We start from the raw sequence: 24,211 nt of genomic DNA, 5'->3' as shown, positions 1-24,211 counted from the left end.
ACGATGTGTTAATACGCGTAGGTTGCTGCCAATACCAGAGACATCTGGTGGAACAATTCTGCTTATGATACCTCCATTTGCTGAGCTGTCAGCCACTGGTTTCATTAGCTAGGAGATCTGATATATTTCAAACATTAAATGCGAAAAGTAATTACAAGCAGCTAAAAGGCATAATATGACCATGGAGGCCATTGCTTTAGGTAAAGGCTTATATTTACAATACAGGAAAGAGCTTGGGTTGTACATTTAAGAAAAAGCTCACAGCAGTGGTACTGGAAAGAAGGATTAAAAACATAGATCCGCTTAAACTCATCAGAAAATTTAAAATCGCGATATCTTACAGCGTGTTTATGTACGATACATTGCCTGAGACAGTGTGGAAACCCAAGAAACGTGGAACTGTCAATTTAGATGTTGTTCAGGGTTGGTTGGTTGGTTTGGGGAAGGAGACCAGACAGCGTGGTCATCGGTCTGTTGTTCAGGGTATGGAGCTCTTTGTGATTTAAGGCCACTTGAAAGATTGTGTTGTCACTTTACCAATAGGAACCAGCTGTTGTACAATGTTCGACACTACCATAACTTCAGTTCATACCTCTGAGGATATTTCTGCATGATATTTTTCCAGAAAATTGCATAAAAACAAGCAGTATGCAAGTCTCCACATCATTTGAGGCTGCAATGTAATTACGTACACTCTAATGATAATTGGTATAAATTGAAAGCAAACTACTTTTCTCCAATAGATGAGCAGGGATTAGTGATGTACAGAATCGACTGGTCTGGAAACACACAAAAGCATAGCTAACGTCACTGAATTAATAATAAATTGCGTCTAGGGAATGGGGAAGTTGTGGCAATACCTCCTCGCTCTTGCGACATTGTCAATTCATATGTATACTTGAAATGTTTTGTTGAAGGATTTGAGGTACATGTAAACGTTAATATGTTTAAATCAGAGATAAAAACGAAACACATTGCGGACTTCAGTCACAAATATTCAATAGGATGGCTACTACGTTTCTCAAAGGGTCAAGTGATGGTGTATAATAGTGATAAAATTTTTGAGTTATCATCTGGTGGCCATACTGTCAGTCAATACAATTCGTGTAGAGCATAATATTGCAACGAATTTTGAACCTTGATGACAGATTAGTGCATACTATTTATGCATTTTTTCCTACAGTGGGTCCTGCTTATAAAAGTGAAGAAAATGAAGTCCACAATGAACATGGGCTGCTACATGAAGCCAAGGTGGCGAAGGGTTCACAACCATCAGGAATGTGGCAGGTACCGTGAAGTTAGGCAACAGCCAAAAGTGTACTCGGGGAGGTAATAGAAGAATGGTGTGTCCCGTACTGGCAGGCAAGGGAGTCCTCAAATATGAGGAAATAGGATGAGTGTCCACACGTGAGAGAGATACAACATGCTTATCCACTGAGGGGGACATCATGCCAGTATGACCAGTAGTTCAGCATCCTCTGCACAGACACTCAACTGGGCTAGTGAAAAAGCCACCAGTGGCAAAACGTATTCCGTGGTGGCGGAGTGTGTTAAGACACCATATGATGGACAGAGGTGCAGAGGAATAAACTAAACACCCACAGTCTAGATATGAATGGACATGGGATAAAGAAAACGGAGCAGGGTGGTCTGATCAACTCACCTGGAAGTACCACTTAGGAGATGTAAGACACTGAGGAACTAGGTACTATGTAGAGCCAAGTAAGAATGCATGGGACGGCCAAGGAAGTTTCGTATCAGACATGAGCCTCAGGAATTTTCTAGTTTCAGCGAATGGAAGAACAAAAGGCGCAAGATGTAGAATGGTGTAAGAAACTCATTTCACAGATAAATATTCATACAAAAGGTTTTGGCAGTGGAAAGTGAAAGCCACTGCCCAAGCTTCACGAGAAAAGACGATAGGAACGACGCTGAAGACACTGCTCAAGAAGACAAGTTGATAAAGAACTGCAACAGATCGTAAAATCCTTGACGAAAAGGAAGGTGAGATGGCTGGTGGGAGAATCCATAATATGGTTAATGGGGATAGCAAAGACAATGATACTCAGATAAATGTGTGTGACAAAGCCAAACCATACAAACAGATGTATCAGGATGATGGTTCAAAATGTGGAGAGCACATCTCCACAAGCGAATCACATTCCTGCACGTCTCAGTCCACCAGGGACCAGGACATGCTACAGTAAACTTGAAGTGCATGGTACGGAACGTTCTGCAATGAAAGGATAAAGTTCGGAAGATGCTTTACTTGATCGTCACAGCTATGTGAAGGTCGTGAGGGAGGAGTAAAGCCTCCAGTCGGCCTCAGAAACCTGCCAACTGGGTCTGCACTCAGGTGGGGTAGAAGTCGGAAAATGGATAGCACACAGAGATCACTTGAGTATGTGTCAGAGGGAGCGGGCCATTCAAGATGATGGGTGAGCTGGACAGTGCAGAACGAGAGGTCCAAATGGTAATAAATGTGCATGGAATCTGAAAGAAACATGGGTGCTCCAGTGCTAAGAGGGATGATTCAGAAGGTCAGCTAAGAGGTAACCTCTTGGACAGGTTCTCCGGGAGCCTCAAAGCAGATGGTGGGAACTGAAGTCACCAAGCAGCAAAAAGGAGTGAAGGAGCTGACCAATGGGCTGGAGTAAGTCTGACTTGGTAACAGCAAATAACAGAGGGGTGTAGATGTTACAAAGAGAAAAGGTGAAATGAAGGAGGAAAAAGCAGACTGCAACAGCTAGCAGTCGCATTTTAAATGAGATGGATAGCCAGCATGGCTCCATGAGGTGGAATGAGTCCTTTGAGGAAAGGTCACACAGGGCCGGAACGAAACATGAGAGGTCAAAGGGGTTGTGAGGACAATTTTTTTCTTGGAAGCAGAAAACAAGCGAACACTGCAATTCCAAGAGCAGCTGTAATTCCTCCTTGTTGGATCTAGCACCACAAATGTTCCATTGGAGAAGAGTCATAATGGGGATTGGGGAGGAGGGAACAAATGAAGGTTAGTCACCTTGGTGGTTGCTGAGTACCAGCCTTCAAAAATTCACTGCTACAGGGGTAGAGGCTGGAGAATCCTGTTCCATGAGATCTACAAACATTTTGTCATTCACCTTGGGTCAGCCTGTGAATTCCATAGCAGAAAATCGGTAGGTAGGCAGTGGGCACCAGCAAAATGGAGGTCAGCCAGGTGAGGGTATATGTGCCAATAGCACTGAAGGGGATTTTTATGTCAGGGAAAGAGAAAACCGTTCGTTTTTGTTTGATTTCTTAGAACTTTCTAGTTGGCAGATGAGACTACATTTTTAGCTGTAGAAAGTATTTGCAGGAGTACTGCTTTTGTCCTTCCAGCCTGATAGTTGTGTAGCAGGTGATTTCGCCATCAGGGGCAAGGATCTGAAGGCTTGTTGTGCAGCTGCAGGAGGAGAAGGGGATGCTGCTGTGACCTGAGTGATTTCACTACTGCAATACTGAACTTGAAGTTGCAAGTCTGGGTGAGCATATTCTCCGTTATGCATGGCATAGCAAAAATGATATTGTAAATGCCAGATGGTAAAATGCAAGGATCTTGACTAGCAAACAACTGCGAGTGACAAGGTGGAGTTTGATGTCCTTAACTCAGATCTCCTGGATGGCTCACTCATTAAGACACATGGGACATTCATGGGATTACAGCTGATACAGCAGAGAGGATGCAAACAGCTGCCCTCGTGAGTATCTCTGCCAAGAGTAACACATTTGGCCGTGTAACTCTTCAGGCTTTCCCGGCGATCTAATGACATCTTGGGTTGTCGGGTGTTCTGCCGCATATCAGCGTCGTACTTGCACGATATTTCGGTCACGTAGCTCGAGACCTTCATCAGGTGCGACCTGAGACTGCTCCTCGAGTGGACCTGGTCCAGTATTTATGCCTATGGCCCTCCCCCTCCACCAACGGCTGCAGGCGCTTCCTCTGTGGTCCGCGCCCATTCCCTGTGACCTGCTGGAGTGTTGCTGCTCCGTTTTCCGTCCCCTGCGGTTCTAGGTGTTCCCTCTGCGGTCCGCGCCCACCAAACCCGCTCCTGGGGGTTTCATCTACGGTCTGGGGTACCAGGCGTTCCCCCTGCGGTCCGCGCCCGCTCACCACGACCTATTGGAGCGTTGCCGCCCCGTTTTTCGTCTGCTGTGGCTCTGGATGTTCCCTCTGCGGTCCGCGCCCACCAGTCCCACTTCTGGATGTTCCATCTTCGGTCTGGTGCTCCTGGCAGTCCTCAGGGGCTCGTTTACCATCTCCATGTCTCTGGTTCTTCTGTTTGTGTAGTGTTGCAGCTGGCCCCGTTGCTCCTTTAACAATTCCAGAGCCCGATCCCAGGCTCTGCTTAGCTGGTACCCTGTGTCACGATTCATAAGATCGTCAGCCATTTTAATCTCAATCGATTCTCTTATAACACTGTCCCAAAATCTGGGTGTTTGTGCTAGAATCTTGGTATCCTCATACTTCATGGCATGATCTAGTTCTAGACAGTGTTCAGCAATGGCTGACTTAGTCACCTGTCTTAATCTAGTGTGCCTCTGATGTTCTTTGCACCTGATCTCCACAGTTCTTGTCGTCTGGCCAATGTAGGACATGCCACATTGACAAGGTATATTGTAAATCCCTGGTTTTCGTAACCCCAGGTCGTCTTTGACACTCCCCAGCAATCCCCCGATCTTGTTGGATGGACAGAAAACACACTTGATATTGTGTTTACGCAGGATCCTACTAATTCTGGCAGAAATAGAGCCAGCATAGGGCAGATATGCCACCTTCCTTGCTTCATCTTGGTCTTCTTTAGGAACCTGTGGTATAGTGGCTGGTCGGAGTGCCCTCTCAATTTGTCTGTCCATGTATCCATTCTTGGAGAAAACTGTTTTGAGACATTCTATCTCTATGGGTAGATTCTCTTGGTCTGATAGGGCACGTGCTCTGTGGACTAAAGTCTTCAGAACCCCATTCTTCTGTGCAGGGTGGTGACAACTGCTGGCCTGCAGATATAAATCAGTGTGTGTAGGTTTTCGGTACACACTGTGGCCAATTGATCCATCTGCTTTCCTCTGGACTAGTACATCCAGCAATGACAGCTGGCCATTCTTCTCCAGTTCCATGGTGAACTTGATATTAGGGTGGCATGAGTTAAGATGTTCAAGAAACTCATTGAGCCTGTCCATCCCATGTGGCCAGATCACGAAGGTGTCATCCACATACCTAAAAAAGCATGTTGGTTTAAATGTGGCTGTCTCCAATGCCCTCTCCTCAAAAGTCTCCATAAACATGTTGGCAACCACAGGGGACAGTGGGCTGCCCATAGCTACACCTTCAGTTTGCTCGTAATATTGGTTTCTGTACAGGAAATACGTGGATGTCAGTGTATGACTGAACAAGTTCTGTACAGCAGTCTCAGGTCGCACCTGATGAAGGTCTTGAGCTACGTGACCGAAATGTCATGCAAGTACGACGCTGATATCCGGCAGAACACCCGACAACCCAAGATGTCACATTTGGTCATGTTTTGACAGGATATGTGTTTTATTATAATGTTGAACTCATTTTGTTTGTTATGTATGGTTGGACCGTGATGACTTCATAGCCTGCCTTAATCTTTGAGGCAAACACTACTTGAGCAAATGGTAGAAAAAGAGTGCATGTGGGCTTTAAGTTTGCATCCATCTTTTTCATTACTCAATGGGCCATAGTGATGCCATGATTAGAGGGAAGTGTGGATTTCTCCCTTGGTGAGGCCATCTAGCATCAGAATGCAAAGAACACCATGTGAAGACTTCAGTGAATGATAGTCCTCAACACAAACAGGCTAACTCTGGAGGAGTGCTGCTGTAAGCAGTTGTTGGGCTTGAAAATCACAATACATCTTCAGAAGTTGTATTACATAAATGACAAAATTTCACAGGGCCTGCAACTGCAACAACACCTTTCAGAATAACGCATGCATTAACCATAGCAAAGGACTGACCACCTCCGGTACATGATACCATGAGGAACTGATGTGCAGCTGGGACGGCCTTGAAATCTTTAGCCTCATTCTGTTTATGTTTAGTGGACACACCCGAAGACATTGATTGAGCCACTGCAAAAAATCCCCATGATTGCCAACATCTCCTCTGGCATGCTCCTTCCAATTGGGTGCCCCCTCAGAGTGGGATTCACGCACCGTAAATGACTGTTCACACCTCCCGAACTCCTGACAGAGGGACCAACTGGCATTTGGGAAAGTAACAGTCACCACTCTCTGGGCCTGGCCTGTATCAGAGGGTGTGTGTGAACCCTACTGTTGACCCAGAGCTAGGAATTATACATTACCTTGTCACCTGTAATGTGTCTAATGAATGAGCCAGCCTTCAGGATCACACCAGGATGATGGAGGAACAAAGAGAATGAGGATTTACCAGCTAAGTCTTCACAACCTTACTGAAACTGGCACCAGCTACTCACAATTCTTCTTGATCATGGCCCGTAAACTGTCACCACTACAAGCTTGTGTGTTTCCTGAGCACCACTGTGGCACAGCATTGAAAGAGTTCTCCAACACTATATTCATTGATCTGAAAAGCTGGGAATCAGCTCCAATTTTTTGATTTATAGCCACTCACCCTTTCTTGTTCTACTGCAGTATGACATTAGCTTGTGGCTATCAAGAATAATCTGTTGAATTTCAGTGATTTTCAACTGATGTTCTGGATTAAACACAATATAGCTGCTGATATACCACCTGAACTTTTGTCTTCCTGTACAGATATTAGACATGTGCTCTATTTATCTAGGAACAGTCACATAATGGTTGTTGCACAGAACAGCATTACTGACCATACTGCCTTGTAATGTTTGTGCTTATTGGTAATTCTGAATAATTACAGTAGTGCATTTCATATCTGAAGTACTCTCACAATAAATGAAAATTAATATTTCTCAAAAAGTTCTGCAGTGAATTATGAAAACTTACCTTGCGCTATCAGATGCATATCTTGTTGAGGCTTCTACCTGAAATATTTCAAGAAATGGCCAGTGATTTACAACTGATGGGACAGTAAATAAATAAATTTCTATTAACACCCACCAACATGTGATTGGTCCACCAAACGCTGTAAGTGAAGCTTGAAAATATCATTAAAGAGGACATAATAAACTGTTGCAGTTAATGAAACAGAATATTAGTAAGAATTCACTTTCCATTTTCTCACTTTGTCTTCAGTACTGTAAATAACTACACAAGCTAGTAATTTGGTTGTAGCCATACTTCCTACTAGACACTTCACAAAGAAAAGTGACCAAAAACATCTTTAACCTTCCATGCACTTACACCTTGTGTAAAATGTTCGTTCACTTTTTTTAATATGAAAACTGCCATTCACTGACAGAAGAATCGATTATCATAAATGACACATTTGGGCCTTTGTGCTCTGGGCAGCCCAGATTAACTTGCAGAAGTGAGGAGCGACTTCTAAAACCAACCTTAAGTTCACATTCAGAACTACATACAGACCTGGACCACTAAATATACAAACATTATTAAATATTGGCAAACTCAAAATACTTTCAGACACTGTAAATGCATAACAAAATTGGTATTACAAAACAGTACACTCACAGATGAAGAAATACCACATTCAGAGAACTGTAGATTTTTACAGAGAACACAGGGAAGAAATTCGCGAAACTATCCCAGAACTAGGCTCTGCATTCATAAACGTCAAATCTATGTTGCAATCAGTACCAAATTTTTCCATTGCCTCCAGACAGACTCTCTCCCTGCAATAATCCAATATTTAGATGAGAGGTACACAATAATTGATGCACATGCATCAATAAATCACGTTAACAAGAACAATGCAGAAAGCAAAACAGTCGTGAGAACAATGTTGAGAAGCATCTGATGAAGTGCCAGAGGAAAATGTAAGAACTTTATTAAATTTTTATCCTCAGACTGGTGCACAATGGAATAACATTTTATGCCCAAACTGCTATTAAATGTATTTATTCACAACTGGAATTTTGACTTAAGCCATTCTCAGGCGACAGCTTACTATGAACTATGTCGAAGTTATTACATGTCATGCCTAGTCATTGGGGAGTGGATATAAAGATGTGCAGTATGATATGACTGACAGAAATTAGTACATTAAGTACTAACATTGTCTGGACATACAAATTATGAAGACTCCAGTCTTTTAATGACTATGGAATTTGCAAACACGGTTAACACAAGGAAAGTACTACCTCAAAAGGAATTATAAAGGTTTCAGACATCACACTGACTTACCACTTGAGAATCGTACAGCTGCCAAATTAATTTTGAATAAATATGTACCATAACAGTTCAGGGATAAAATGTTTTCATTTATAAATGTCTGCCTGACCGTGGATGTAAGAAAAAAGGATAAATGGTAAGAAAAAGACAGTTAGCTAAATTGTTGGCAGATAACCATCCCCCCACCCCACATATATATCACTAAATCACTAAAAAGATATGCAATCAACACTAATATGATTTGAGAATATCACATAGCTTATGTGCCAATAACAAAGCACAATTCCCAGACCTTGATAAATTTCACAGTCAGACATAGATACCTGTTGAAATTGACCATTACCACTGATTAATAAAAGTGGTTCCTGGCCTAGAATAACTGATAACCATGTTCACAGAAGATTCAAAGAAATTCCATGAAAAGTTCAAGGAGAAAACAACAGCAGAAATTCTAAAATACAAGATATATCAGGGATGGCTTATGACAGGAAAGGTCCTGTGATGGGCAGATTGATGAAGGACTAAAGTGGCAAAATACTGTTGGAACACATTTGTAAAATTTTAGAAGGCTTATGATTATAAAGCACGACTGCTTTTATTCAAAATTCTTAAAAAATCTGACATGCAGAAGACAACACGAGTCCTTTTAAAAGAACTTCAGCTTCATTTGATATAAGAACAGACTTTAGCCAAGGCAATGGACTAACTCCATTCTTCTTTCAGACCATACTAGAAAAATGAACATTGAACAGATGGAGCACTTGTCCGAACGTAATACCAGAAGTTGAATACTACTTGGTTAGAAAATGGATGTCAAAATTGTCTGTTATACTTTTGTAGATAATTTAGCAATATTGATGGTGTAGAGAAAGTACAAAACAGAGAGAAATAAAAACAATAGGAAAAGCATGACTACTCATCTCCTCTGATAAGAAGCAGCAATGGGGAACAGCAATGCTGCAAAATCCCACTCAAATACTGAGTATGGGAGTATCAGGGGAAGACAAATTTAAGGATCTATGATAAGTCATATAGCCAAATGGTGGAGAAAATGGAGCCACAAGAGGATGACTATGAAAGATGGTCTTTGCATTACAGTAAACAGAAGAAGTTCATAGTAAAAATTCATTCTCCAAAATTGCAGAACCTATGAATCGCAAGGCAGTCATTTGGCCAGAATACACATCTGCATCATAAACACTGATTTCAGGTTTAACAAATGATAGTGAAAATTACGAAAAAAGAAAAGATATCAGGAAACAGAACACCAGTACAAACATTTTAATTCAGAAACAATAGACAAGTATACATAAATATGTAGGGAAATAACTGGGGCCAAAATTTGGCAAAGAAGGGTAATGAGTCTTAGCATACTGAAAAGAAAAACTGCGCAGCAGTACTGAATCTTTTTTTATTAAAAAACTCATTGGCTTACAGAAGTGCACAAAGACCTACAAGAAACTTGTATAAATAAGCAAGAAATTGAAAACCAAAGCAAATACAGAAACAGAATTGAGTTGATAAATTCTCCACAACAAAATAGTTCCAAAAAGACAAGATGGAAACTAGACATAAAGTGAGTGGAGAGAAATACATGTACAGATGACGGAGTAGCATAAAGAAATGTAAAACCTTAGCTGGCCTGTAACTGAGCAGAACAAAGAAACTTGTTTCTCATTTGTAATACCTTCGCAGTACAGCATAGTGGTGCTGTATGTACTGCAAATGAACTACAGCAAGGAGGTCAAAAAGTCTCTGCAAATATGCAGATAACAGTATTTGGAGTGTTTTGTTAGGCTACAGCAATGCTCAGAAGTATTTTTCAGTTGCATTGTTATGCTGTCAGTACTGCTTGCATGAAGTCATAGAAGAGCAATTCATGTAAGTGACACTCCATCAAGCGCTTCATGCTGCTGTGGTTACATATCTAGTAAATGAGCAAAATCATACAACAATATAAGTATATATTCTTTCAGCACAAAATTATGTAACTTGCCTTGATGGTATGGTATTCATTAACCACTATAACTCAGGTATTCACTCAGTGAATGTTTACTTGTAGAGAACTAGAAGTATAACAAAATGGAACACTTGCTTGATGTGAAACAAACTATTTGGCATGTCTTCAAGACTGGGAGGTAACAGTCTAGCCCTGCTACAGAGTATGGCATATCGCAACAACTAACAAGTGTGCAAAGTCATTGGTATGAACAGCAAGTAACAGTAACCAATAACCTAAGGTCCGATCATCCTTTATGAAGAGCAAGGATGAAGGACATTGATTTATTTTATTTCATTAACAGTACAGAGTAACCCACCACCTTGAAATTTAAGGTGGGTCACACGCTTCTGAATCTACCGGCAAAGACTTCTCACTGTTACAATCTTATTGGTATACAGTTGCTATGCTTTTTTTAAAAAATAATATGAAGAAAATAATATATAAAGATTTCTCTTAGGTTACAGCGAATGCAATGCTTAACAATTGTTAAAATGGTTCAAATGGCTCTGAGCACTATGGAACTTAACATCTGAGGTCATCAGTCCCCTAGAACTACTTAAACCTAACCAACCTAAGGACATCACACACATCCATGCCCAAGGCAGGATTCAAACCTGCGACTGTAGGAGTCGTGAGGTTCCGGACTGAAGTGTCTAGAACTGCTCTTAAAGTGGTTCCATACAATTTGTTACTACCTAGTTGATGAGAATGTAATTTATATAATGCACATGTCAAAGAAAAATAAATGAAAAGAATATGTAATACAATGAGTGCAGCGAAAGAAAATGCTGTATTTGGAAGTATAATATAGTCTCAGTAGCACGTTGGCTGATAATGGCCTATTTCTATGTATTTCAAATGAGAAGGTCTCGGTACACCTCGAGCTATTCTCATCTGAAATGGTTTGTGCTAAGGACAGAATGATTTGTAGGCAATCAGCTGCAGCTCCAAGAGAAACACCTCAACAAATCAGGGATGATCTGAAGCAACATAATGGACTGAGCTCACGCACGTCTACCATAAAAAGTCACTTAGTAACAGGCGATTTACATGACAAATGAAATAAACCAGCTCATAAATTCAAAAACTAGGGACAGGATAGACTTTCCAAGGAAACCCTGAACTTGGAATGCCAAAGACGGATTTAAGGTTTTATGGAGTGACAAAAACGAATTTAACATTTTTTCTGATGGTGTGGAGTATACAGGGTGAGTCACTAACTATTGCCACCAAGAGTAACTCTTAAAGTATGATAGGAGTTGAGAGGTTTGTGGGACAAAAGTTGCATGGTACAACAGGGGCCACAGTATGAAATTGGTTAATTGTTGCTTCAGATATATAAAGATCAACTTTGCTTTTGAAATGGGATGCTGCAGTTTGATACTTATTTTCTGATAGCAGCTATGGAGATGAATCCAATGATGTTTAACACTAACATCTTTGAAGGTCAATGAAGGTCAAAAAGGTGGCTTGAACATCCATTTACAGAAGGTGTTCGAAGTGATGACAATTGGTATCAATGCAGTGCTGCGATCTTCTTACCATGGCTGGAGTGGTATTTCTTATCACATCAGCACTTATGGAAACACGTGCTCTGACAACTGTCTCTCATACCTCATGCAAATAGATATGCAGACTTGTAATAAATAGATTACAATTTCATATTCTTCAATTACCCAATGGCAATTTTTTGTATTACACACTTATGTTTATGTAATTGTAACTAATGCTTTCTATAAAACATTTTTGAGTGCTACTGTAATAGGACTGTATTAAGATCCATGGTAAGATGAAAGAAGGAGATAGTAAAGAACAGTGGCAGAGTACAAATACTGTTTTGTTCTGCAGATCACTATATGCAATCTGATGACTATCTGGACAGGAGCAACAATCCTTATGTACATTGATGTGAGCTCATCAGATCAAATCAAAATGTATTCGAAGGAAACAACCACCATATTTTACAGACTGTAAGGTGCACCTTAATTTTCAAGCAATTTTTAAGGAAAGTACATTTTTACCATTTTTTTATTAGATTGCAAAGTCAGCCTAAAAATTTCTTAGTTTATAAAACCAAAATGACCTTGTAAGATCACTGACATTCATTATCTCAACTTTCCTCAGCATCATTGTTGTCTATATATAAGATGGTCTTCACTACCATTACGAGTATCTAAGTTTTAACAATGATATTTTCTCTCACCCTACATCGCAACTGCTTTACTGATGGACACACTTGTTTGTTTGTAGATCATTTTAGAACTCCCTTTGTCATGAATTCATGTTGGGCTCAATCCATCATCCATTTGTTCCAATCCTCTTCCATATACAATTTGAATACACTGAAATGCCATAGAAACTGGTATAAGCATGCGTATTCAAAGATAGAGGTATGTCAACAAGCAGGATATGACACTGCAGTCTGCAATGCCTATATAAAACAAGAAGTGACTGGCACAGCTGTTTTATCAGTTACTGCTTCAACGATGGCAGGTAATTAAGATTTAATTGAGTCTGAATGTGACGTTTTAGCCAGTGCACGAGTGATGGGACAGCATTTCTGAGATAACTATGAAGTGGGGATACTCCTGTATGGCGATTTCATGAGTGTACAGTGAGTATCAGGAATCCATTAAAATATAAAATTTCTGACATTGCTGTGGCCAGAGAAGGATACTGCAAGAAAGGGACTACCAAGAAATGAAGAGAATCACTCAGCGTGATGGATGTGCAATCCTTCCACAAATTGCTGCAGGTTTGAATACTGGGCCATCAAAAAGTATCAGCGTGCAAACCATTCAACAAAACATCACTGATATGGGCTTTTGGAGCCAAAGGCCCACTCGTTCACCCTTGATTACTGCACTACACAAAGCATTACACCTCAACTTGGCCTGTCAACACCAGCATTGGACTGTTGAGACTGCAAACATGTTGCCTGGTCAGATGAGTCATTTCAAATTGTATTGAGCAGATGGATGTGTAAAGGTATGGAGATAGCCTCGTGAATCTATGGACCCTTCTTGTCAGCAGGGAACTGTTCAAGGTGGTAGAGGCTCTGTAACGGTGTGGGGCGTGTGCTGGAGTGATATGGGACACCTGATACATTTGGATATGACTCACAGGTCACACGTACATAAGTATCCTGTCTGATCACCTGCAGCCATTCATGTCCATTGTACAATCTGACAGACTTGGGCAATACCAGTAGAATTGCCACAGAATGGCTCCATGAACACTCTGCTGAGAAACACTTCTGCTGGCCACCAAATTCCCCTGGCATTAACATTACTGAACAAAACTGGGATGTCTCACGACATGCTCTTCAGAAAAGATCTCCAGTCCCTCATACTCTTTCTGATTTATGGTCAGCCCTGCAAGATTCTTGGTGTCAATTCTTCCCCTGCAGTACTTCAGACATTAGCTGAGTAAATGCTATGTTGTGTTGCAGCACTTCTGCATGCTCACTGGGGCTCTACATGATATTACGCAGGTGTACCAGCTTATTTGGCTTTTCAGTGTAGTGTATTTGTCAAGACTTCAAGAAGTTGCAATTGTGAAGTAAGTCCTCCTGCAATAACAACAAGCTTTGGATTTAATTGTCTCCATTTCTCTTTCACAGAATTTTACAAATGACTACTGAAGTGATCTAGCACAAGAAGAGAACTCATCCTCAACGAAGTGACTTTCCTTTGCTTCTGTTAATCCACAATTTCATACCAGCCTCATCCATCCAACCCTTGTCACATACATGAACAACACCTGCCAGTATTCCACAATGTTTTGACGTTTTTTAGCACTTGAAAATGATCACTGGATTAAGTTTAGTGCCATCAACACAACACGAAAGAACAACGGTGTAGTGTTTTAATAGTTACCGTTTTAGCACTTTTCATGGCAACAATTTTGTTTCTTGGCACATCAAGTCTTTATGCACTATTTAACTTAGTTCCACACTGGTTTTCTTTCTATGTTGTATTATAATGTGATGGAAAGGTAATACTCTCTTCATACTCTTGTGAAATTTTATGAGATGTTTTGCTGTTGGTTCACATGCTATGTCCATGACACTTTATAAACCTGTAGCACCAAACATTTTCACACTTAGTATCTGTTAAGTTCCACTGTAGCACTAGCTTACAAGCATGTATTCGAGACATTTTTGTAGTAATTTTAATACCATTTGGATGGTGTGCTTGAATCCATTTCAGTACATCATCTTCTAGTTTTCGTCATTTTGTAATCAGTCCCTTATTTGCACATTTGGCCTTCCTCATGTTTTTCTGTTCTTCTTTACTAGCCTGCCAACAGCAAATTTTTTTTCTGTTGCTGGAGGACTGGAATGCTGCTTGGCTGCTGTGTTTCCACATTGTTCTGCATATGCTTTTACTTTCTATTTATAGCCTACGTCATATGAGTAGCTTTTATTTTTTCCATTGTGAAGCTAGCTACTAAAGAAAATATTCTTCTGTTACCAATAACACAAATCACTTTCAATTCAAGCTCGCTGGCATTGTAGACTGCAATGACACATCACAGGCTAGACAGTGCTCTTGGTTTGTGATTGTGGGGCATGAGGGAGACACTGTTAGCAATCTTGTGAATCCCATTAACTCATGTTCGATGCATTGGTGCAATTGAATCCAAAGTTGCTAGATAGAAATAGATTTCCTGCAGTATTGAATATGTGGCAAATTTTAAGGCAACCAGGAATTTTGACACCAACACTGGACTTGTTATATTAAATTCGAGTATAACACACCTCGACTTTGAAGGCACTTTTTTGAACAAACAAATGAGTTTTATAATCTGTAATGTATGGTATCAAGTCTCTGTAAGTACCACTGGAAATTAATTTGAACAAATAATTAAGGTAACTTAAAATTTTTCATGCAATCAAACTTTCAAATACTACAAGTGAGATAGTAATGTGAGTATCATCAAATGTACAGGATTGATTGACACTGAACATTTGTCATTTAACATTGAAACACAAACAGATATACATTTAATATTTTGCTCTGGTGAACTATGTTCCTCCCAAGCCAAGAGAAATACCATTAACCGGCTATCCATTGGGAATACTTTCCTGTGAGAGAGAGTCGACAACTGTGAGGCAGTATTTAAATTCACATTCATACAACTTTTGCAGTAGTATCTTTGAGGAAGTTTCGGGCATTTCCAAGGTCAATGCTATGATGGCAAGTAGAATTTGTCACACATTTAAACATACTCATCAACCCATTGACAAACAAAAGATGAATGCAGCCAAAGTAAGTGACGAACAGCAATAAGCAAATGATTCAACATATCAAATATTCTACCTCTGCTGAATGATCTCTCAAAAAATCAAATGCATAGCCAACCGCTAATTTGTCACTTTCCGGCTATAGAACATTATGCACAAGTATTATATAGAGAAACACTAAAACTGAATTCAACGGTATTATATCAAACTGTGCATCTGAACTTCAGGAGTTAAATATAGCACTGTATAGTTTTTCTTTAATTAATTTTTATAAACACTGATTACAATAACACTGAATTTTACTATTGGTAAGCCAAAACTGCCACAAGCACAAACCACACATCAAACTGTACAGTTTATCTGGAACTCAACTGTATCCAGGGTATCTAAAATTTGACTAAAACTTACACTACACCCTTACCTTTATCCTTGGTCAGTATGTGTTGGCACGTTTTTGAAAAATTAACTATTATGCAGTGTGATCAAGATATGTCCAGTTCAATTGGTTGTAATTCAAACTTGGTATGTGCTACATAGTAGCATAAAGCACCATGTAAATAAACAGGAAATTATGATCTAAACTGATAAGACGCACTTGTTTGCATAAAAATACTCCTTTGTGTTTACTTATCTTAACAGTTGCATGATGGCAGTTTATCATGTTTTCACTAATATTTATCTTAGAATATTTCATAAGGTTTTAAAGTGACAAGCACGGGGAGGTGCTTAACTCAAGCCAGGCTTCACAAACTCCTCACTAGGGTACCAACTAATCCAGAAGGTACGTTGAGGAAGGAGGATGGGGAAAATACAAAAACAGCATGTGAGACACTGGAATTGCTCCTCAAAACTCATTTTCCTCAATATGCTCTGGCGGATAACATAGGCCAGAATGCAACCCCTGAAAGACAATGCTTCTCAGCCACTCAAAGAGAGGACTGCGACTGGCCAAGGCATGTGTCGATTTCAGTAAAATCCAATGGGCAGTGGGAACATTCTAACAGGTCAAGTCACCTGGCCCAGATGGACTCCCTCCAGCTCTCTTGAAACGAGCAGGAGAGAATCTTGTAAGAGTGCTGTGCAGGTTATTCAGGGTCAGCCTAGCAGCGAGAGTCATTCCCAATGCCTAAGGGCAGTGATAGTTGTCTTTATTTCAAAGCCAGGGTAAACTGATCATACCAGGGCCAAGGATATGAGATCGATCAGTCTGGTTAATGTACATGTTGGGGAGAGGAGGCTAACTATGGCTCATCTATATTCAAACCAACACACACATCATCAACCAGGTAAATCACCAGAGAAAGCTTCCCGTCAATTTGTTGGGAGGGTGGAGAAAGCCCTTTGCTTTCAAGGAAGGGCCCATTCCATCTTCCTGGACATTGAGGGAACTTTTTGTAGGACAACTGTTGATTCCATGGTTAGGGCAGCAGAGATGCATGGCCTAGTTACCACTATATGTAGGTGGACTAAGGCCATGCTTAGTAGAAGGAGGGTAGAGGCCACCATGTTGAATGAAGAGATTGTAAGTAACCACTAGAGATTGTCCACAAGGAGGAGTTTTGTCCACTTTATTGTGGAAGCTGGTGGTGAACAAACTCATTGAGAAACTAGATTCCAGGCAATGATTTTGTGTAGGATACACAGATGACCTTGTCATAGTAATACTTGGCACATTTACTGACACAGTTAGGAATATGCCACAAGGTGCGCTGCACGTTGTGCAAGACCAGTGCATTAAATAGAACCTAAGGGTTAATGCTACAAAGACTGTTGTGGTACCAATCATGAAGAAACATATCCAACACTGAAGTTGGAATCTAAAGCTTTTCGATAAAACTCGATCTGTGAAGGGGATAGTGAAAGATCTAGGGGGTACCCTTAGATGAGAAACTAACATGGATTCCTCACATTAAGAGCATCTGCTCCAGGGCGAAAGGTACTCTAGTGAGTACCAAAAGGACTTGTGGCAAAAAAAAACTAGGGCCTAAGACCCTGAGGTATGCACTGGATATACAGCACGGTGGTTAGACTTAGAATCTCCCATGGGGCCTCAGTGTCCTGGAAGAAGGTAGAACAGCAGGTTGCAGCTAAGAAGCTTGCTAAGGCGCTGAGCCTGGCCTGCTTCACCATAAGAGGCAGAATTAGTAGCACACCAACCACTGGGGTGGAAGCCATGCTGGGCATGCCTCCACTAAACCTTTGGGCAGCAGCTGGTGCATACAGACTCAAAACTGGATCTCATTGGGATATCCAGACTCAGACACTAATATAGTGAGTGACGCAAATATAGGAATGGCTGGGGAAATGCCGGCCAACTATATAACAACTCCCAACTGCTTCAACAAGTTTGACAATATAATAATTTGAAGTTGGGAACAGTGAGAAAAAACAGTTTGACGCCATACTGGCGACATTGTCTGGTTCACTGATTGGTCAAAATCAGACCAAAGTGCTGGGGCCATGGTGTATGGGATTCAGTGAAGACTGGAGGGCATCGTCTCTCTAGGACAACTGGCCTCGGTATTCCAAGCTGAAATTACTGCTATCAGGGTGTGTGTAGAGGAGAATATACATAGGTGCTAGAAGGACTGTAGCATCTACATCTACTCAGACAGCCAGACAGACCTTAAATCATTAGCAAACTCCTGCAACAAGATCTAAAATTATTGTAGAATGTCACAGGGCTCTGGTGGAGCTAGGGGGAAGCAATTGGGTAAAACCAATATTGGTCCTTGGCCACTCAGGGATCAGTGGCAAAGTACAAGCCGACACATTGGGGGCAGAGACTCCATTCATTGGACTGGAACCTGTCCTGACAATCACTAAGGCTATGCTCAAACTAGAACTACAGAACTGGCTTAGAAGACAGCACATAGAATACTGGCCAAGGTCGATAACCAAAAACATGGTAAGGTAATGATGCCAAAGCCGTGTTTTAAAAGAAGCTCTGTAATCCTGGGCTTGAACAGCCAAGAGATTAAACTCACACCCAAAGGTGTAGGGGAGGCATTTCCAGCATGGCTCCCATGCCAGCAGTTGGCGTGCTACTAATTCTGCCTGTTATGGTGAAGCAGGCCAGTCTCTGCACCTTAGCAAGCTTCTTAGCTGCAACCTGCTGTTCTACCTTCTCCTATGACACTATGACCTCATAGGAGATCCTAAGTCTAACCACCGTACTGTATATCCAATGCATACCTCAGGGTCTTAGGCCCTAGTTTTTTTGCCACAAGTCCTTCTGGTATTCACTAGAGTACCTTTCGCCCTGGAGCAGATGCTCTTAACCCCTAATCACAGTCTTGAGTACTTCTCACGCAACTACAGTCGTGCAGTCCCGTGGACTGCGTTCAGAAGGCAGGAAAAATACGTAAAAAAATCACCAATATAGAGCTACTTTTTGAATTTAGTACTACATATTTATTCTTCAATTATACATAAATGGTAACTTATGAAGAAAATATTGTTTCGATGCTGTGAAAAAGACCTATTCATATTGCGCTCTAAATTCTCATTGAAATTTACAGTGATTGACAAATATCCAAATATCTAGAAGTAGTTCGTTACTTGAAACTTGGTTGTTGCAGGTTAATGTTGATCAAGTACCATCAGTGTTAAATTTAATGAGTATTCTTGACAGCAAATGAAACAGAAAAAATCTGCACTACTGAAAGTGGCCACATTACGCACCACCTTACATGCACTGCAGACACACCTTACAAGAGCATTCCAAACAAATTGGGACCTTGCACTTGCGACACAAGTAACTTGTCTCTCTCTTCTTTTTTGGTGGACAAATGCGGCATGTCTTCCTTCCATCCCTAGGTAGTTTGTCCTCCTTTTCCAGCTCTTCATGGAGATGTACTTCAGTTCCTAGAACTAGAATGATAGAAAATCTCAATTCTTGTGGGAGGCATCTAATCACTATCCTTTCGTGCAGTGAATGTTCGATCAGTTCTTTCGCTAGGGTTTTCATGAAGTTCATCCTGGTAAGCACAGTTCTTACCTTGAATGACTGATGAGCAACATATGCTCTGACAACACTCATGTCAAGAATATGGAAAAACACGGCCATGGTCCAACATTGTGTGCGGCGACTTTAACAATATTTGGCACACTTTTTGTCTACAGTATCAACAGCACCCTTTGTTATAGTGGGCTATTATTAAAGGTTTTTTACTTTCCACGTGATCTTCTATGGAGTGATGCATTGTTGACATAAGAATTACTGCTCTTCCTTTCTTAGGCACATGCAAAATGAGCGTGATGTGTTTGGTAAATCCATACAATGTTGTTCCAACTTCATGTCTACAGGAAGGCAAGAAAGATGCAGGAATTTCCTTTCGGTTCTTCCGCATTGTTCTCACTGTTGTCAAACCATTTTTCTGTAGCACATCTGCAAGTTCAATTGACGCATACCAGTTATCAGTAGTGTTGTTTCGGTTAGTATGTGGTATTGGCTTGCACAGTCTGAGGACAGCCTGAGTGATAATGGCGTATTTCTTCTCGTCTGGAGAAAGTCCTGCTCCATCAGTACCTTTTCCACAGTAGAGATAGGTGCTGAAGATGTAGTTAGTCCTGGAGTCAGCTACGCATTGAAGCTTCAGGCCATACTTTGCCAGTTTAGATGGAATATACATTTTGAATTTACAGTGTCCTCTGAAACTGATTAGCATTTCATCAGCTGTAGCATTAGCCACAAAAATATAGGATCGCTGTGAATTTTCGTTGAATTTAAGTAGAATGTTTGTTATAGCAGCTGCTGGATCAGAAACCTTACGTAACTCCCTGTCATCTGCGCATCAAATCTCAGGCAGTTGATAATTGCAGCAAATCTTGCTGATGACATAGTGATATGGAAAATAGCACAGACAGTCCCATCAATACAAAAGAGAACGTATGTTTTAGTCATTCAATTTGAGTACTGAAGTGTATATAAGAAGGCCGATGAAACTCTTCGTTTCAGACGTTGTACAAGGTCTGACTTCTGTTCTCTCCGTATTCGTTTATTTTCCACGAATTTTTTCAAGTTTCTCATTTGTCCATGTGAGTATTTCTTTCACCATATCATCACTGAAAATATAGCTCCAAGCAGTCAATGGGTCGATCTCTGATTGTCCTCTGAGTTCGTGTAGAAGTGCTGGTATCTTCAATATATTATGAGCTGGAATTCTGACATGACTGTTTGGTTCTAGTGCCGACCACTTGAACCTATTTCCACCATAGAAATATTTCTTAGCACGTTCCTCATCTCCATCACTATCTCATTCTCCTTCAGACGTTTCCTTGTCATTTTCACTCTCGCCAGACACACTGGATTCCGAATCATGTTCACTATGTATAAAATCACCATCCTCCACATTAGAAAAGTCAAAATCGGATACATCACTCCCCACTTCATCACTAATTCTTGAAAGTTTTTCTTCAAAATTTGGATCGTCTGTTCGCACAAACGAAGGACCAGGGTTACCTGACATAGTTCCAAAGTTATTGTCACCGACACAGATGCAAATAACAAAACAACCACAACGAAAAGGAAAAATGCTCAGTCAGTCACTGACTTACACTAACACAGTTGTGCGGTCCCATGGACGTCGTTTCGATGAAACAAAAGCAAACACAGCAATTGCAACAATGACTGCCGTGGCAACAAGCAGCAGACTGAGAATAAGGAAGCTACTGCCACCCAGCTCTTCAAGGTCAATAGCGTTCCTAGAAAGAGGGGTATGAAAACTAGCGCGACTGTAGTTAAGGGTTAATGTAAGGGGTCCATGTTAGTTTCTCATCTAAGGGTATCCCCTAGATCTTTCACTATCCGCTTCTTCACAGGTTGAGTTTCATCGTAAAGCTTTAGATTCCAACTTCAGTGTTGGATATGCTTCTTCGTGATTGGTACCACAACAGTCTTCTTAGGATTAACCCTTAGGTTCTATTTAATGCACTGGTCTTGCACAATGTGCAGTGCACCTTGTGCCATATTCCTAACTGTGTCTGTAAATTTGCCAAGTATTACTATGACAAGGTCATCTGCATATCCTTCACAAAATCATTGTCTGGAATCTAGTTCATCAATGAGTTTGTTCACCACTACATTCCACAATAATGTGGATAAAATTCCTCCTTGTGGACAACCTCTAGTGGTGTTACTTACAATCTCTTCATTCAACATGGTGGCCTCTACCCTCCTCCTACTAAGCATGGCCTTAGTCCACCTACATATAGTGGTAACTAGGCCATGCATCTCTGCTGCCCTAACCATGGAATCAACGGTTGCCTTACAAAAAGCTCCCTCAATGTCCAGGAAGATGGAGTGGGCTCTTTCTTGAAAGCAAAGGGCTTTCTCCGCCCTCCCAACAAATTGACGGAAAGCTTTCTCCGGTGATTTACCTGGTTGATGTGTGTGATTGATCTCATATCCTTGGCCCTGGTATGACCAGTTTTAAAAGAAGCTCTGTAATCCTAGGCCTGAACAGCCAAGAGATTAAACTCTTGGTTGGACTGATGACCAGCCATGGGAATTTCAAAAAATACCTGTATACAACGGGTATAATGGAAAAGACCCTAAATGTATCATCTGTGATGAGAGTGAAGAAACTGTATCACACCTAATCGTTGAATGCACGGCATTGGAGAGCGAGAGATGGTGGTGGTGGTTAGTGTTTAATGTCCCGTCGACAACGAGGTCATTAGAGACGGAGCGCAAGCTCGGGTTAGGGAAGGATTGGGAAGGAAATCGGCCGTGCCCTTTCAAAGGAACCATCCCGACATTTGCCTGAGGAGAACGAGAGAGACAGAATTTTTGGCACAATTAGAAGTGAAGAAATTGTGTCTAACTAAGATCTGGTAAAGGGACTCCTTGCAATATCCAAGGGCACTGGTTGGCTTTACTAGATATACAACGAACAATACCACACAGTAAACTGTTTCAGTGCAGGAAGTTCCAGGTTAGACCAAAGCTGTTTTAGCCTCCCTGCCAAAATCAAATCAATCATTCTTAGTGAATCTGAATTTAGATATTTTTTGACAAATTAACTATTATGCAGTGTGATCAAGATGGGTCCAGTTTAATGATTGTAATTCAAACTTGGTATGTGCTACATAGTAACCTAAAGCACCATGTAAATGAGCAGGAAATTATGATCTCATCTGACATGCTTATTTTAACAGTTGCATGTGATGGCAGTTTATCATGTTTTCACTTATATTAAATGTAATATTTATCTTAGAATGTTTGGTAAGCTTCTAAAGTGGCCAGCATAGGAAAGTGCTTATTTCAAGTAGTTTAGCTTCAATAAAAACAATGTACTTTCCATCATTGTTATTTTAATTTACTTTTGTAAGATGCTTTGCAGATGACGTATTGTAAGGTTTCTTGAGGTTTTAAATAAGCAGTACTGCTGTGCCTCATGGTCTTTGGTAATATATGTTTGTTTCTCACATAGTTTGGGCCAGTGAACAGTTACTGTTGTGTGTGGGTAGGGTTTGACAGTAGCTCAATGGAAGTCTCTGGGCAGCCAACCAGTTGTGCCATTTCAACTCTGTAAAATTGTATGGATGATAGGATTTTGAGCAAAATGTGAGGATTTTTGCAGCTTCTCATTACATTCAACTGTTTTATGTGACTGGCAAACTTTCACTTTGTGCAACTGATAGTTTTGTTTTATGCTTAAGTGTGATAGACAGTTATACAGCATCAAAGATGAACTTATATTAACACATAGTTGGAACTTAGATTTTGGTTCTGATTTCACAGTAGCTTATGTAACTGGGAGATCTGTCAAATATTCTTAATTATTCACATAGCTGAACTGCACTGACCTTCAATCTGAAGTGTTCAACCTTGGAATGTGAACCTATGTAATTCAATTTAATGATTTTAAGTATGGTCATTTATATTTTTGTGTCTTACATTGACAGTATACACCATTCAACTTAACCCTGCCACTGGCTTTACTTTTACTTATTTAGTTTTCACTACCTTTAAATTCAGTTTAAACAACTTGTTTAAGTATACATTAATTATTGCAATATATACTTAACTCAATACTTTTAGATGTTGCTTGACTGACAAAATCTAGTGTAGACAGCTGGTGATTTTAACAGGGTAGATACTCAGTGATGTATGGCGTTGACCCATGCATGGGACTGTAGAGGTACATTCCGCATCAGATTTGTTCACTAACCTGAAACTTAATACATCATAGGACCAATTTCAAAACATTAACATTACGCATCTTGATTGAATTTTCACAGTAAGCAATCAGCTCAGAGTGTCAGTAGCTGGACTGATATCACTATCAGTGACCCTACTGGCACACAAACTGAAGATAACCAACATAAGGCCAAAATATTACATTTGCTCATCCAAATTTATTTCATCACGCAATATTGTAACGGGGTTCTTCCTTTCAGTACCAGCATCAAAATCAAAATGACAGATTTTGAGATGATCAATAACTGCTGACTTTCTACTGTGCAACCACTTAATAGAAAAAAGGCACCTGGACCATATGAGATGGCTATACAGTATCACTTGTAATACAGTAACTTGTTCCTTCTCTAACAGCAGCTTATTAAACGTCTCTGAGGCCATGAAAACTTCCTGGTGATTGGAAGAAGGCGCCAATCAATCATATTCTCAATTAGTGTCACCTGATATATGCACATAATCATAGCAAAATT

At 40.5% G+C, this 24,211-nt stretch overlaps 1 protein-coding gene across 3 annotated transcripts in view; it reads right to left on the bottom strand.

The window, feature by feature from the left end:
- LOC124720145 (zinc finger protein 492-like) overlaps positions 1-24,211 on the bottom strand; it is a 125,973-nt gene that overhangs the window by 25,863 nt on the left and 75,899 nt on the right. For 2 of the 3 annotated variants that reach the window (XM_047245448.1, XM_047245449.1), the window contains one exon: positions 6,981-7,018. The exons of the other annotated variant lie outside the window; for it this stretch is intronic. In XM_047245448.1, the coding sequence (XP_047101404.1) occupies positions 6,981-7,018 (38 nt within the window). The remainder of the gene's footprint in view (positions 1-6,980; positions 7,019-24,211) is intronic. 3 annotated transcript variants of the gene reach the window in all.

The sequence above is a fragment of the Schistocerca piceifrons genome, chromosome 11 (assembly GCF_021461385.2).
Source record: "Schistocerca piceifrons isolate TAMUIC-IGC-003096 chromosome 11, iqSchPice1.1, whole genome shotgun sequence".
Classification (NCBI taxonomy): Eukaryota; Metazoa; Arthropoda; class Insecta; order Orthoptera; family Acrididae; genus Schistocerca; species Schistocerca piceifrons.
This window is presented reverse-complemented; position numbering and strand designations above follow the sequence as displayed.